The 17,353-nt window shown below is 36.8% G+C and overlaps 1 protein-coding gene across 1 annotated transcript in view; it reads left to right on the top strand.

Moving 5' to 3' along the window:
• The window catches only part of ADGRB3 (adhesion G protein-coupled receptor B3), a 96,575-nt gene that overhangs the window by 38,926 nt on the left and 40,296 nt on the right, over nucleotides 1–17,353 (top strand). Inside the window, exons 4-5 of the mRNA XM_059842659.1 lie at nucleotides 14,476–14,626; nucleotides 15,174–15,243. Of these exons, the coding sequence (XP_059698642.1) occupies nucleotides 14,476–14,626; nucleotides 15,174–15,243 (221 nt within the window). The remainder of the gene's footprint in view (nucleotides 1–14,475; nucleotides 14,627–15,173; nucleotides 15,244–17,353) is intronic.

Raw genomic sequence — 17,353 nt, 5'->3', positions numbered from 1 at the left:
TCCAGCTTTAGAATGTAAGAACAGCAGTATCAGCTCAGCTCGGTGATCTGCCGTATGCACTGTGCTGTCTACATTAACCAGACATACAGGAAAGACTACAGAAACAGAGCATGAATGATCCTATCTCCGATACCACTTCATGACTTTTTGCAGTCAGCAATTTAAAGATTTTCTGAGCCAGGACTGTATCCAAAGCATCCATCAGTCAGGCTATTCTCTAATCCACTTCAAACTCATTTATCGCTTTGGCTACCTTCAAATCCTAAAGCAGCGATTCCACATTTCAATTTTTGTTGTGTATCAATGACATAAAAATCAAATAATAGGAGCATCCTAGTTCTAACACTTAAAATTTTATTTGAATGCAAATTACATCACTTGTATCCTGAGCAGAGTTGTTTGTCTTTACAGTCACTCACAATAACTGGAAGTAAATTTTAAAAAGCACCACAGATGAGACTGATTCATGTGTATCCAACACTCAGACAAAATTGCAGTTGATCGGCTACATCCTGTTGGCTGTTATGTTTCATGCAAAACCCAGAGTGCTGTGATACAAGCCAAAGTGTCATCATTTCAGCTTCATCAGAATGGGCTTATATTTTTAAGCACCAGCAATTTTCTCACAAATACTATAAACTCTGCAATTTATTTAATTGAAAATTTAATATTAGATAGTTTTTGATTTAGAATGAGAAACTCTAAGAGGAAGTTATGAAATGTCTTGGTGGTAGTTTACTGAGATCAATTGAGTAATTAAAATGGGTGTTCTCAACAGAAAAGTTTTTTTTAAAAGAGAATGTCAATAATATCAACCAGTCCTTTCGTACCACATACAGCAAGCTGGCTTACAATTGGCCAACTAAATGTAGAATAAAATAGTAAAAAAATAGTTTAAAAAATATTTTAATTGCTAAAATTAGCAAAGTTATTTACAGGAGAGGAGGAAAAGAAAGCCACTAAATAGCCACTTCATCTGGATGAAGTTTATTCAACAGCAGTTCTAAAGTAATTAGTAGCAAGCACTTACCATAAAGCCATCACAGCATTGCCACCTTCAAGGGCTGAAAACAATTTATCTTTAGCAACTACATTGCTAGCATGGATTGAGAAGGTAATATTAATGAAGGAAAGAATGAGGAAATAGCAGCACACTTAAAGCTGACTAGAGCTAAAATCAATGACAAGAGGCAGGCAGACACACATGAGTAATTTATTAAGCAGTGATAGATTTGGGTAAGTAACACTGCAAAATCAGTCCTTCTCCAGATATGTGGGCTGAAGACAAATTGGCAGTTTTGTGAACTGATCAATTCTGTTTGCTCTTTGACTAATATGTAAAACTGGACTTCAAGAAATGCACTTGCTCTTTTCCTACCTGACTTTCACTGATGTATTTATGTCAAAAGTGAAATTAAATACCCTGGGGTAAAGACACTACTGGAATTAAACTTCTGTCAAGGCACTGGGTGAATATGTTATTGGCAATCATGTTTATCAGGTGTCCTGGAATGCTGGGTCTTGCACCAACACAGAGGGAGAGCACCAGGCCATTCTCTCTAAAGGAGACTGCAGCCTGACTTGGGCACAGAGCATACACAGTACACAACACTGAAGTGAAAGAAATAAAGGTGTAGGCTTGTGTAAGTCCATCCTCTCTGGTAAAATATATGTTCATTCACACAGTGATCTCATGCACATTATTAGAGACTACAAATCACCTTGTTATAAAACATTAATATCTTCTCTCTGTGTGTGTTTAAGTGGCCACTGTTCTGCTGAATGGAGCAGCAGATTAAATAGCTCAAGTTACTATGGGAATCTCAGACCATCTTCTTTCATGTGATATAAGAATAAAATACCTTTTAAACAAATGTTCATAATGGGGAATTTTTACACTGCCTGCTTCCTCTTGTCACTGTTTAGATGTCCACTTCTCAGAAATTTATATTGGATTTAATTTATATTAAATTGATCCTGTAGACTTTCTGGTTTCCTCTTGCTTCCTGAAATATGGAGACACTGTAAGTCTTTTATTGCAGTAGGCATCTTTAATGGCATGCTCTTCAAATTCCTTGGAAAGCATTACCTAAGAGCACAGATAATGCCCTCCTGAAGAAAGCTATCATGTTGCTAGGCACTAGTTCTCTGTAGATCATCTTGCTGAAATCTCTACGCACTCTCTCCACAAATTTTTTCCTTCCTCTTTTGTTCCCTGCAGGAAGCTTATGTTCTTAGACTCCCTGGGAGTTAAACAAAAGTGAAACCAGTAGGTATGAGGCCTTGCAGAGAGCTTTGGGTCCTCACAAGGCCCCTTACAGTGACTTCCATAGGGAGAATGTATTTAGAACAGGAGGAAGAATATTCTTCCTACTGGTATCTATGAGGAACCAGTGCAATCCAAAAAGTAATGATGTCCCAGATTCCTCCTCCAGATTGTGCTGACATATTACCTTACATCATAGGTACAGACTACCTCAGCTAAACCTTTTCTGTAGCTCTGTGAGAAGAAGCAGAGAGAAGTGGAATATAGGCATGAAAGCCAGAGCCAATAAAAAGACTGCTATTTCCCTTATTCAAAAAACCTGGCTTGAAGTAATATGATAGAGGAGCTTTTATTAGCTACAACTTCTGCTGCATATGAGTGTTCTACAAAACCATTTCGTCCTTTATTCCTTTAAAACAACCAGGTTGTCATAGTTTTCTTCTTTAATAATCACAACATTACAGATTTTTAAAATCATGCTAAAGCAATCACTGTGAGAGTTTTCCCATATCTTTTTCATAAATATTAAACCTTTTATTCTACTGGTTTAACATAGCAGATAAAGAGAATTGAATGAATGTGATACCACACAGAATTTCCTCCTTTCTGGAAGACAATGCTAAGGCATTAATGGCATAAATGGTTTCATCTTTTATACGAAAAGAATTCTTGACATTTTTCTTTCTTGTGCAAGCAATGAATAGAAACTAATGTCAAAATATTAGCTGACTTTTTAACCTATTGTCCTCCTTCCCATTCTCAATCAAACTTCCATATACATGTGTGGTCACAGTCTCTTCTCTCTAGTTGTGGATACTTTTATTGCTTTTATCGCTTTTATCTTTCAACTTCCATGAATTACCTAGTTTAATTACCTAGTTTAATTCCAGTAGCCATGGTAAAAAATGACAAGAAACTGCCTTCTTTGATTTTCTCAGTGTGCATAGGTATCCATAGCTCTACAATCTTCCATCAATGTGAAAATCACTGATTTCATTAATATCATTACAAACACATAATTACTCAATGCTTTCCCTCTTCTGTATTTAGAAGCACTCTAAATTTATAACCTATTTATAGCTGTGTTTTGTATTAAATAAAGCCCTCTATTAGGAATTTCTTTCTTCCAGATGCAATTTAATCCTGAGGATGAGGCAGCTTCATTGGCATTATGTGTATCTCTGCATGAACAAAAAGTGGATGGGCTCTGAAACAGCCCATGGCTAATGCATTAAAGGCATTAGAAATTAATATCATTACCATAAGAGGAATTAATGTGATTCATGATGCTATTGTATAATAAGTTTGCATTGAAACTGCCAGTTCCCCAAAGTGGAGATTCTGTTCTTTCTCCTCACTCTGCATTCACTGTCACATACAAGGTTGACAAGATGTGATACAGAGCTGCAAAGCAGTCTCCTCTGTCTTCTGTCTGCTGAGAACATTGTTTTGCAATGCATTATCCATCCAAAGGTCACTCTACCTCCACTTGCTTTTCTAGTGTGATAATGTGCTGTGATTTTAAAGCTACAGGGAAAGAATAGATATATCTGAAAAAAAAAAAAAATTTGGTTTCCAATTAAAAGAAATAATAGAAATTGTTGAACTACATATATACATATATGTATCCCATAAACAACTTTCAGAAACATTTGCATTATTTTTTTTAAGTGCCTGTTTGTATGTGTATGTCTACATGTTCTATGAACACGTTCAAAAGCGTCGTTCCCTTTTGTTCGTAAGCATGTGTGGGGACACACACATACACACACACACACTGCATTTGGGTTCTTTTTTAGGTTTCTGTACTGGGTTTGGCTGAGATGGAGCTAATTTTCCTCACAGAATCCTGCATGGTATTATGGTTTGGATTTCCGAATAAAAAGAGTGTTGCTAACACACTGATGTTTTTGCTATTGCTGAGCAGTGATTACACAGCATCAAGACCTTCACTGTTTCTCAGCTGCCCTGGCAGTGAGTTGGCTGAGGTGGACAAGAATTTGAAGGGAGGGAATAGAGCCAGGACATCTGACCCCAAAGGACCAGAGGTGATCCCACACTGTATGACAACATGCTCAGCAATAAAACCAGCACTGGTCTTTTAAAGGTGGCTGTTGCTTGGAGACTGGCTGGGCAACAGTCTGCTGGTGGGAGGTGGTGAGTGACTGCTTTTACATCACTTGGTGCAGGCTTTTTTCCCCTTCACTTATTAAACCATCTTTATCTCGACCCACAGGTTTTTCTCACTTTTGCTGTTCTGATACTCCTCCCCATGTTGCTGGGGGAGTGATCAAGTGACTGGGTAGGTGCTTAGCTGCTGGCCCAGGTCAGCCCACCACATTTGCTCCAGCCCACTTCATGTTTTACTGGGTAAGAGAACAAAGTCAAAATGTTCTACTTGCCTCTGTAGGTGGGCATGACCCCAAGCACTAGCATGAAGTCATCCATACTCTGGAATAATTAGCATGCCTCCTGGCATGATTTTGTCCCACACTAGCTAGCATTATCCCCAAGCTCAGGATAGTTGGAACTGACAAGAGACCAGTTTGGATGTGGCCACCTTATTTTGGAGTACAAAGAAATTTACTAACATAGACATTTTCTGTACCATTCCAGCTAGCTGCAGGATGAGTGAATGCTTTCTTATCCATTTTGTTAGCAAGTACAAATAGATGTAACCATAGCATATATTTTAAAAAATTGCTTTATCTGTTATTTTTGAAAAATAAACAGAAGTTATGTGGTATGAAAAGATTTTGGTTTGCAATAATGTAGAAACTATCTCCCTTTCCTGGATTCTTTGTATTTTGGACTTAAACTACTTCTTTCAAAAAGACCATTTCTTACTGTGTCCATACTGCTAATCTTAAAAGACGTTGTCCTTGGAGGAAAACTGAGCATGCTTGAAATTGAGGATGCTCTTAGGGGCAAAATCATCCTTTTCACATTATTATTCTTATATAAAGACTTTGACATATGTATACACTATGATTAAAAAAAGAAAACAAAAACAAAAAAACCCAAAAGAGAAAAAGAATAAAGGTAGGTGACATATAGCACTGATGTAATAGCATTGCAAAGCTATCGCTTCAATGGTTTCAGTCAATCATGTAAAGGGATGAAACTCTTACAGATATGCAGAGAAGGAATCTTTGCTGACACCAGTATCCCAGACAGGAAGATGGACTATTTTCATGTGGCAGGATTATAAGCATCACAGTCAGACTAACTGAAAGACAACTGAAGGCTTTGTTGTTGAACTTCTCATTCTAGGCATCATTTTGATTGCTGAGGAAACTCCCTAAAATTACAGCAATTTTATTGTTAGAAAATAACATCAAAATCTAAAATAGAGCAAACAGATGATCTGATTTAAGACTAGAGATACTCAAGTGATGAGAACATTTTCTTAGAGGAAAAAATTCTTTTAGAAGAATGTATTGCACTGGGGGACAACACAAGGCAGTATTTTCTGCCTACCTAATGGTGGCTTTTCCTGGTAATTTGTTTCACCAGAACATCAGTTTGCACTGGCTTCATTTGGATCCTCATGTAGGATTCTGAAGTCCTGCATATCAATGTCCATTCCACTACTCTCTTATATTACGCCATCTTTTCAAAGAAGCTCCTTCAATTCCTTGCCTTTGTCTGTGCCTGGACACCTCCTCCTCTTTTTTCTCAGAACTCTGTAGGGAGATCCCTCTCAACTGTGCTCTGAACCACTCTTTTCTTTGCTGACATTGCTGACTCATGTCACCCTTGTGCTTAGCTCAGCCACCTCTTCATTACCAATCCTGGCTCATTGCCCCTAGCTACTCACATAGCCCCCATCATGAACTTTTAAATAAATTAAAGTTGGGAAGACTCAGGACCTTTGGAACATGGGTTGGTCATCACGCTAATTGACTGCTAGCTCTTCTGTTCTCTGTTCTCCAAACAGGTATAGCCATATAGCTAATGTAAACAAATATTTCTTATAACTTAATATTACTTGCAACAATCCAAAGAGAGATTTAAAACGCTGAATATCTTTACCTAGTAAGCTGAAATGATTATATAGCACATCGTATGTTCCAGCAAAACAGCTTTTTCTTCACTGTTAACGTAGTTGTCTCATCATTATCTCTTCAAATCTGCCAAGAGCATTTCTCTTCATTTAAGAGAGCACAGTACACATTCCATATTTTAAAATTAAAGCAATATGGAATTTTCAGAGCCTGAAAACAGTTCCTGAGAAAAAACTGTCCTAAAAACCAAAGTGTAATAACATCAGTGAAGCTTTTTTATTACTGATCCATAATCTATGCATTAGTTTGCATAGTTCCCAAGTAAGTAAAAGTCTTTCTGACAGCCCAGTAGAAACATTCTGACAGCCAGCATGCATTCTCTTTTCTCCTCTGAGTCACTAGTTCCCTAGTTGCAGAGGCTTTTCAGGTCAAACTGCGCATCCATCCATATGAATCCAGTCCCTTCTGTTCACACTGAACTTTCAGTTCTGCTTCTGTATTGATGTTACCCACAATGATATACAACTTAATTTTTCAATGGTTTTCAGAGACCAGGTTGATTTTTCTTGCCCATCAATTCAAAAAACAATCTATATTTTCTTGCCCATCAATTCAAAAAACAATCACAAATCTACATTTTATCCTTCTTTAAAAAATAATTCTTTCAGACTTAATAATACAAAACCTTGCAAAGCTATTTTTATAGAGCAATTTTTCAAGATACCATCAATTTCAATTTAATTTTTTAATTCTCATTCCTCAACAGCTCAGTAATGAAGAAGTTGTTTCACGAAAGCATACCAGCAATTTCCACTTTTTTACCTAAACTGAGCATCATCACTTTGAGTTCAAAAGAAGTGTTAAAAAAAAAAAAAAAACCAAACCAAACAAACAAACAAACAAACAAACAAACAAAAAAAGAAAGACACCAAGAAAAAGAAGACACTTCGAAAAGGGTCTTCTCTGGTACAGGGAGCATCATTACTACAGTACTGTGATAGCAAGAATTGAAAAAAAATTTATATAAATTTATTTTATGCTTTGGAATTTTAAAGGGCTTCTTATTTTCTTTTGCATCTGCCTGTAAATCTCTTGTTCTGAGCTTTACAGACTTCAAAACACACTTATTTGAGGTCACAGTTAAAATATTAAGTTTTTTTGTCCTGACAGAGCTGATGTTTACCTTGTTTAAAGTGTTTAACATCAAAGTCAACACCACATACTCATGATGTGAAGTAGGCCATATTCACTTACCAGAAAAAAATGCTCATCCAATACTTTGTAAAAATTTAAAGCACTTAAGAAGTGAGATCACAAGCCTCTGCTCATGCACATTTCATCCCTTATTCTATAGGTGTAACACCCAGTATAAATAAATGGGAGTCTTTCTGCTGACTTCTGAATTAATCCTGCAAACAATTAGAGGATCCTATTCCTTCCTTTCCTGCCTGCCCAGGAAAATACACATCTTCACAGCACACAGGCAGAAGGGGAAGAGATTCTGTTGCCAGATTTTGTAATCGAAGAAATTAAATTGCTTCTGAGTAACCTGCTCTGTGATACTGCTTGTGCAGAGCTCATTTGCTTAAATAGAACCTGGCAATAACAATCCAAACCAGAGGACTAAAATGAGTACGAGTGTAAGGAAATTGTATGAGAATTGTCTTCCACCTGGCTTTCAATTTACTGTAGGCATGTCACCAAGAAAGCAATTCTGATTTAAACAATACAAGCCTGAGCTTTGTACTGACAATCTCCAGAGAATGCTGCAAGCAACATGGAAAGAATTTTACTGTCTTGTATATTATCATAGCTCAGCATAATATGAATTATCCGGCTGGACATCTTGTCTCTGTCCCTCCTAGTCACCAAAATGAGACACAAGTATTTCTATAGCCCCAAGGCAAATTAGCACAAGACAGCTTCCATCCCTTACAGCCGAGCCCTCCAGTGCAGGAGGACATTGAATGCAAGCTGACCATCAGGAAGGGTTCCTGGCTCAGGCTCTCCTTCAGTCTCTGTGTCAGCCTGGGCTGGGAAAGCAATTTTTGGCCCAGGTCAAAACTATGCCAAGGAATTTACTAACAATTCATGCACATGCCAGTGCATAAAGGATACCTTTGCAGTGGCTTGTGAAGACATTCTGCCACATGACAGGGTGAGAAAGGTTTGCACCTGCAGCTAGAAACTTAAATAAATTCTTTTTTACCTCAAAAGACAGGAGACTGTCTCTTCATATCCAGTTGATAGTATTATTTTGTACTATATGTATTATAAGATCTGGAGAAGAAGAGTGGCTAGCAGAGGAATTATTTTGAAAAAAAGCCAGCAGTTCTCCATGGACATAACTGATGCTGCAGTACAACTATGCTACACAAAATTTAAATGCAGAGGTTGTTGATATGAGTGGTAGAGGTGACAGCTATCAAGGGAGAACTTTGAAGAAAAGTAACTCCAAAGGGCAGAAGTTAAAAAGAAGGCTCCATAGACTTCTAGTGGATCACATATAAACCACACTTCTGTTGAACTGTGCACCTGGGAAAAATAGGAGCCATTCTGACTAGTCTTCATAAGTAAGTGTGAAAAGGGATTGTAAATGCTTTACTCATAGAGGGGTGATTTTTAAAAATACCTTCAAGGTAAATCTTGGTAAAAGAGGAACAGGAACTGAATTTATTAGTAAAATCTGAGGAAACTTTAGGAGAAAATAGTAAAAAGGATATCAGAAGTGTATGTTGAAAGCACAAATGCAGAGAAAAATTACAATTTAATGTGTAAGTTTACTTCCAGATACACTTATACTGTTGCAATAGAAACACTGTGATTACATTGTCAGATAGAAGGACAGATTCCAGAAGAGAAGAAAAACCTTAAATCAAAGTAGCTGAACAAATTATATTGCACCCTAAGACTGGGCACATAAAATGGTCCCAGAGTTTAGCAGCTATTGTGGTAATTTGCATATTATACCAAAAAAGAAAAGAAAATTAAATTTGATATTGAAAAACATTTGCTGTGAGATTGCCATGCTGTTGATAAAGATGGGAGCATAACTGTAAGCTAAATCAAAGGAACTGCAGAAAGAGTTGGGTCATTTACAGCCAGCTTATATGCTTTTTTTTTCAGAACCTAGAAGGGCATCTTGCTTGTTGTGGGTAAACAAAATGATTGAGTAGAAGGAGAAAAAAAAATTGAGTGTCCTTCGTGATCTCTCATTATCTTTGTAAGGCAGATCACCTAATTGTTCAAAGATTACTGCTGTTACACTGCAAAAACAGCTTGCTTTAAGAATCCAAGTAAAGTCTCCCATTCGTGTTGCCTTGTACTGCATATAGAATCCTTCTGTATAATAATTAACTGTGCATATCTCATCACACAAACGCAAGTTGAGTCTTCAACTGCTAAGGACACCAGAAAAGACTTTTAGAAGACCCCTAAGTTTTCATTTGTGTTAATTAAAATAAACTCTTTCATAGATGTTGGTTGAAAACACAAATAACATTATTTCAGAACAATTATTTCTACTATATTGATATTTACAATATCAGTATATCTGATTTCCTGAGTTCTTCATTAGAACAAGTGGTGTTAGCAGCACAGTCTGTCAAAAGAAAGGAACATGGGATTCTGGAAGAGAAACCTGAAAGACTTCAGCTATGATTTCTCAGATATTTAAGATCCTAAGAGTTTCAAATAAATTTGCAACTGAAGAAACAGCCTTTTTGCCATATTTTTTCTCATTGCAAACATGTCTCTCTTCCAGAAAGCCACTCCTGAAAAGAAAGTTCTTACTTCTTTGTCCCACAGTCTCTGAAAGTCTATTTTAACATGTCACTTTACTCCATAAATCAGTATTTAATATTTCAATATTTTCTACCAATATACTGTATCCCTGTATTCTGGAAGTCTCCTGCTCCTGAGGCAAAGATACTGTATTGTCCAAATCAGTTTAAAAATAGGTGATAATAAAAAAATAAAAATCAGAATAATAAGCAGTATCTTACTATGTAAAAATGAAATTAAATTTTTTTTATTTAAAAAAGGGAAAGATACAGTGTTTGAGAGCAGATGGCTTAAGAGTGACTAAAAGGAAATAAAATATACAAATTTTGTCATAGAATTACTTTTATGCTTTTTTACTATGTCCTTTGCATTATCTTATGTTTGGTTTTTTTGCTCTTTGTTTCATTTATTCATAATTCTGGTCTTTCGGTGCTCTTTGTGAACTCAGTGCATGATCAGAATATCATAAGAATTGCACCCATTTAATTTATCTCCTTAGGCTTATCTCTGCAGAGAGAAGTCAAAGGCAAGATTCCAATCTCTAAGAAATTTTATTATTTATATGCTTTTCTACTACCTCTTATTTCTTCTTCATTAAATAATCTGAGTCAATTTTAGCCCTGTTCATTTTGCTACCACCAATACAGATTTCATTTTTCATGTTCATCTTCAAATAGCTTTGATTTTTATACTGTTTATCAGAATCCAGAGAGAGTCAACAAGTTTGTTGAAGGAAAAAGAACTGGTTTCAGGGCCAGAAAACAAATCAGGTATTCTTACTTAACCCTCTTTGCCTTTGTGTGAAAAATCTATAGCAGAAGACTCTGCAATTAAGAAAAACAAACACATATTTTTCTATTAAAAAAATACTGTTGTTCTTTAAAAAAAACCCAAAACACAACATCCAAATGCTCAAAACATGTTGAAAATTTCTTATTTTGAGGTTACATTTGTGACCTACTTTTGCAGGTCATAAAAATTGATGTATTCTCTACTTCACTTGTAATTATTTTATAAAAATATTAATCATTAGAAAATGTAGCTTTGAATTTCCATTGTTTTTTAGATTTCTCAGCTGTGCTTCAATACACTCATTTGAAGTAGGTGTCTTACAATTATGAGAAAAGGAAATAATTTGATGCCTGATGTGTGTTCTTGCTTTCAATAGTATATTGTTTATTAAAAAAGGGATGAATGGTCTTTCTTAGATATTCCAGGTAGCTTAACACCTGATACTCAATTAAAGTCCATGAAACCGTGCATTCTGAGGACAGAAAAGCTCCTTCCCCTCTCTTATAAGTAAATATGGGGAGCCAAGAAAAAAGCAATGGGAGGAAGGGGAGGTTAGAGTAAAAGTTTACTTAATTTCAGAAGCGTGAAGAAATAGTGAATAAATTAAATTAAAATTAATTTTAGTGCAGGTTGACAGGTCCTTAGCACAGGTGATTAATTCAGTGAGTTTTAATAAACTAGAGTTAGAAGAAAATGAGAAACATCTCCTCCTAAAGCAATGGGGAAGATGTGTACCACTATCTCTTGGTGCAGGCAGGCTGACACACAGCAGCTTTCTGTGAGTGGTGGGCCACAAGGTTTGAGTGAGGCTGCTGCTTGTGCAGGAAGGTGAGGGGAGGTGGTGGTCCCTGGCCAAGGAAGAAGAGGAGAGGAAGGAGCAATTGGCAGTAGTCCGTAACCTGGTGAGAAAGAAATAATGCTATATATTTCTAAAATCAGACATATCCAAGGGCTCATTTAACAACAACCTTCAGTGAAAATGGATTTTTGTTTCTATTTGAAAATTGACTTCCCAGATGCCTTGCTTTCCCAGACAGAACAGCATTGTTTCCTTATTTATTTATCAAAGGGGAAGAATAAGGAAGTACATAAAAGCCAGATTTCCAGTGGGGTATTGGATAGCTGTGCTGAGCCCATGGCTATGCCTGGGAGGGGGCAGGTTTGTTTGCCAGGACTGCTCTTTTTGCAGGGAGGGAAGCTGAGTTCACTGCAAGCACTGCCTGCACACAAACCTGTCATCACAACCCCACAGCAGTTGTTTGGTGATGTTTGCAGGCTGATTTGCGTATTTCTGATAGCATGTGATGCAAATACACTGTTCTATCAGTGGTACAGACTTACCATTGTTGTTCATTAAAGACCTGTCTGCTGCTCAGAAGAGTTAGATATAATCAGCAGTCATATATTCCAGCTAGAGCACAGATCGCTTCTCATAAAACTTGCTTCTGTCTTTCTCATTTTCTGTTCAACATTATCATTAACATTTTCATCACATCTCTTTCTTCCACAGTAGCCATGTCCACATTTGTCTCAGATTATCATCATCTTCTCTTTTTTTTCAATATAGAGGATAAATTATGAATTAAATCTTACAGTGGGCACTCAAGTCGACAATAAGAACTAGCAGCATTTTCACCAAAAAGATCAGGATTGTTTGTATTTACATTTTTTATAAGGGAAAGACTATATTCACCTTCTTTTTTAGGGTGTGTCTTTACCTATGCAGCTCCTCCATAAAAGATTCTGTACTGTTCCTCAAAAGTAATTTTGTTGTCAAATTCTTGCTCCAACACTACTGTCTAGCTTTTGCAAGAGCATTGATAGGAAAGCAAATTAAAATTGCATAGTAGGAATTCATAACATATGAACCAGCTAGTTAAAGAAAGGACATTTATGAATGTTCTATTGTATTTATTCGGTGTTTCATTGTGGAACTTTCATTTTAAATAAGTGGGGTTTGGAGTATTTTTTTTCATATACAGGAAATACTGCTAATAGTCAGACTTAACTGGATAGATTTTATGAATCCATATACCTTAGGGACATCTAAACATAAGAATTAATGGCAAAGCCTAGGATGGAATACCTACTGCCATTTCAGGATCTGTTGTTTTTTTCCAGTTTACATTACTTGGTTTCTTGCTTTTTTAATTAACAACAGTTCTGTTGTATATAATTATACAGAACCCCTTTCCTCTAGATTTAAATAGACAATTTGACTCAGGGGTTGAAGATGAGGTGTTTGTCACATCTGTAAATTCAAAGCAAGAAAGCATTACATTTTGACTCTTCAAGTGCATAAATGTTGAAAGTTCAGACATCAGCTAATGCTAATGTCAACTGATATCGGCTATTAATTTAAGACACTCTTGAAGTTGACCAGCACCACTGATTTCAGATAAGAATCTGGAAAAATTAACATCACAGAAAATTCAACCCAAATCTTCCAATATTGGGAAGTAATTAAGAATGTAAAAAGAACTGAAAAGCATGGATGGTGTAGTACATGGGTGTCATATATGTCATATCCTTCCTATCAGCCTGGAATCAGCAATATATGCAAGCACCGAAATATATAAGTAGGGATGTGCATATTCTCTCCCTAAATTATTTGCTCAACTAGGATTTTAGTAAAAGCTCTTGACTAGCCTTAATACAAGGCTAAGCGTGAGGTAGCTATTAGATGTGTATGATGCATAAAGAAATAATCATAAAGTAATATCTTTCATTTTTTCATTAATTTACCTCATTGATGTTGGGGGTGTGAACAGTTCTTCCTTTTAATCTTAACATAATTTGGACACTTTAAGTTGTGCTAAGGATAAATTGTGCTAGTGATATTCTCAACATTACTGGTGTGGTCTTGGTACTGGGGTACTATGCAGACTGTATTTTATAGCCTGCTGCTGGCATTTTAAGCAACACAGTGGAGTACAGATCATTTATGCCAAGAAGCTCATTTATGCAAGCTACAATGTCAAGTTTAATTAAGGGCTACTGTGACAAAAGAAAGCCAATTGCATGTGCTCAAAATACTTTTCAGATGACAAATGACTGATACCCATAAAAACGATATCCAGGGCAATTGTAAAGGTTATGATATTTAGACCTGCTTAAAAATATCTAAAGCTAATGTTCTATAAAATTTAAATTTAAAAAATAAAAAAATCAACTTTAAATTTTATAATCAGGGTCTTTCTTCATGGAGGGAAATAAAATGTAACTGGTAATTAGAAGCATTTATATCCCCATATTTTCTCTGTACAGCTCTATTTGATTTTATAATCAATAATTTTGTAACTGGCTTACCAGAATGGCTTTATGATGGTCCCTGGTCAAAGTAAATGTGTAGAGAAAAATCTGCTGGAGTGGTTTATTTTGTGTTTCTGTCCCTGCTCAGAACACTCAGTGTTTAAGAAAACAAGTCAAAACCTCTTCTGCCTAATCCCCATCAACATTTCTCTCTCTTTCTCTTGCTCTTTGTGGTCACCACATCATAAAGGGAGAAAAGGGAGAGTTGATGCTAAGGATAAAGGTCAAGATGATAGAATATGACAACTCTTTGAATTGAAAACAGAAATGAGTGTCCCTCAGTATTCAGCATGAGCTTCTCTTTGCTCCCTGCAGGGCATCTGCACCACAACCACCGCATTTTTACACTTCTTCTTCTTAGCTTCATTCTGTTGGGTTTTGACAGAAGCGTGGCAGTCATATATGGCTGTTACTGGAAAAATTAGGACACGACTCATAAGGAAGCGTTTCCTGTGCCTTGGATGGGGTAAGTCAGTAAAATTAATTTCCTAAGAATCATTGGAATTAAACATTTTATGCAGTGGCAATGTCAGGAATATAAGAATTTTCTTCAGTAAAACTGAAAGACAGTAGACAGCATGTTACTAAAAGGAAAACTAGGTTAGAAGCCTTTCCACTGTATCTCAAGCCCAAGGTATGCTGGTGTATATTGTAGCATTCTTTTCTAAATATGTTTTAACAAAATTTTAGAAGATTTTCAGCAAGGTAAGAAATCAAAACAAGAAAGAAGCATCTCCTGAATATTCATGAAACCCCTTTCTAGTTAAGACCTGTCAAATGTACCAGCAATTTAGCTACATCAAAGCAGTACACCATGGGCAGAAAACAGTGTCCTCCTCCCTGCCAGTGCTTCAGAAAAACAAACCCTACAACAGCAATGTGCTTCATTAAATAATTCATTCCATGTAAAATTGCACATTTTGCATTAGCTTGCCCTGTCATTTTTCGTCCAGACAGAACAGCAATATTTTACTCAGCATCTGCTGATTATTATTGTTTTGGTTTTTTTTCAGGACTGCCAGCATTAGTGGTTGCAATATCAATAGGCTTTACCAAGACAAAAGGATATGGAACAGCTCACTAGTAAGTCAATCTGAAATGATAAACTATGTTTTTAGTTACCAAGATTGTCATACCCATCAGGAACTTCATAGCACACTCTAAAGCCTCTTCAGGTATCCATTCACACCTGAAATTGCCCTAAGAGTCACTGAGTGATCCACATAAGAACAAAGAGAAAACAGCATGCCAGTCTTGGACTGAACTCAGCAAAGCACCAGGAATTCCATATTTCTTTGAGTTTTTGAAATAGCAAGCTTTTAAGAAGCATTGAGCATTAGGTTCAAGTAAACACCCACCTTACATTTATATAGATTTACAAAAGAGAATGTTAAATGTTCTGAGTAGCCTCTGCCAACCTTTAAACATGTCCAAAACTCTACTGGCAAGAGTGTCTTTGGCAGTCAGGTTTCTGCACACCAAGCAGGTACCCCAAATTTAGTGTCCCTAGACAGCTTGGAGCCAAAGACCTTCAAACATCTCAAAACAGTTCTCCCATCCATCCCCTCTCTCCTGGACACCGTGATCCAGCCCATTTCCTGGACTGTGCTGTATTTGAGAGACAGAAAGGAGCAAATTTGTGTGCTTCATTTACATTCAACTAATACAGTACCAGTTTAGCCACCTGGCTGGTTCCAGTGTGTATTTAGCACCTCGGAAAATTAACTCCTCAGAGAGACTGCCCTTTGATCTTCTGATGAAGAAGGAGCTGAGCCTTCCTCCTGCCAGTGGAGCACTCCAACCACCATTATGTATGCAAGAGTGTGCTTCCTTTGGTCAGCCTGTTTGGAGCTCTCCTCACGTTGCCTAAGAAATTGAGTGTGCATCTGGACAGAAAGAGGAAATATGACTCTGTAGACTGGTAATGAGGGCATTCATCAGTGATGTGGATGAGTTAGGTCAAGTCCTCACTTCAATGAATATTTGATTATTCTCCTTAGCATCATCACTGAGTGAGATCAGGATTCCCCCTCCCTTCCCTGTATGTCTCACCATCTTGGCACTCCAGCTCTGGGTGGGTAAGAATACAAAACCAAACCTCCTCCTGAGTTCTGGCTCCAACCACTAAGCTCTGCAGTTATAAACTGTGACAACGTGCATCTTGTGTTTTTTAATGAGGAATGTCTTATGTAACTGAAATGCTTAATTACACTTAGAGCTGGCAAGTGCAACAATTGTCTTAGTCCCCTTATGAGTGTTATATTGAGAACCTACTCCACTGAATTCTTTTTTTAACTATGTACTCATCTTGCTGGCTTTTTTTTATTATTTAATCCTTGAACCACAACTGGAAAACCATTTGGGCTGTGAGAATTACAAATCACTAAATAAGGACGTCTAGACCCCCACTGGGGATGTAGCTCTGTCCCTTGCAGGATTAATCCCATTACATTTGCTCTACTGAAATCATTCATGTGTGACTACTTGCTTTAGTTAACATTTCTTCCTGCTTCCTTCCTGGGCTGAATGCATTTTTAAAAGAGGCTTTTCTGAAATATTCAGACAAAGCAACAAATCATTCATTAAGAGTAACCTGGAAAGTAAAAAAGAGTAGGTCCCTGTACATGTAACAGTTTTTCTCCCAGGATCCAAATCCAGCTGACATGGTACTATGGGAGAAAAGACCAAATGAAGGCATACAAGGGACAAATAGAACCATAATTCAGCTTTCTCGTCTTATTTGCAAATATATTTTCTTGGAATTTAACATCAGAATTACATAAAGAAAACAGTGAAGACAAAGAATGGAGATTCCTCCTCCATCACCAGCTGATGTGCTGTCCCACTCCAGAAGGGAGCAAAGAATTGTGTCTCATGACAGCTGTTGGGCAGTGTAAAAGCAGAGCTCCTGTCCTGGTCCTCCTACCATAACTAAAGCACTTGTGTAAGTTTTTTAATTGCTTGCACTATATTTTGCCTAATTGGTTGCAGTCAATTACACGCATGCTGCTATCAAAAACAAACCCTGTTGCAAACTATTCATGCTCTTGAAGATGTTCCTTTTGAGAACATCTAAAGTGAAAATTAAGGAATTTATTCCACTTCCATAGTTCCACACATGAAGAGATTCATGGAAAAGGGGAAGATCCAGGAATCTTTGCAGCTCCTCTCAGTTCTCTATGGTATATGTATG

Source organism: Haemorhous mexicanus, chromosome 3 (assembly GCF_027477595.1).
Source record: "Haemorhous mexicanus isolate bHaeMex1 chromosome 3, bHaeMex1.pri, whole genome shotgun sequence".
Classification (NCBI taxonomy): domain Eukaryota; kingdom Metazoa; phylum Chordata; class Aves; order Passeriformes; family Fringillidae; genus Haemorhous; species Haemorhous mexicanus.
Note: the sequence above shows the minus strand (reverse complement) of the source record. Positions and strands in the feature narration are given on the sequence as shown.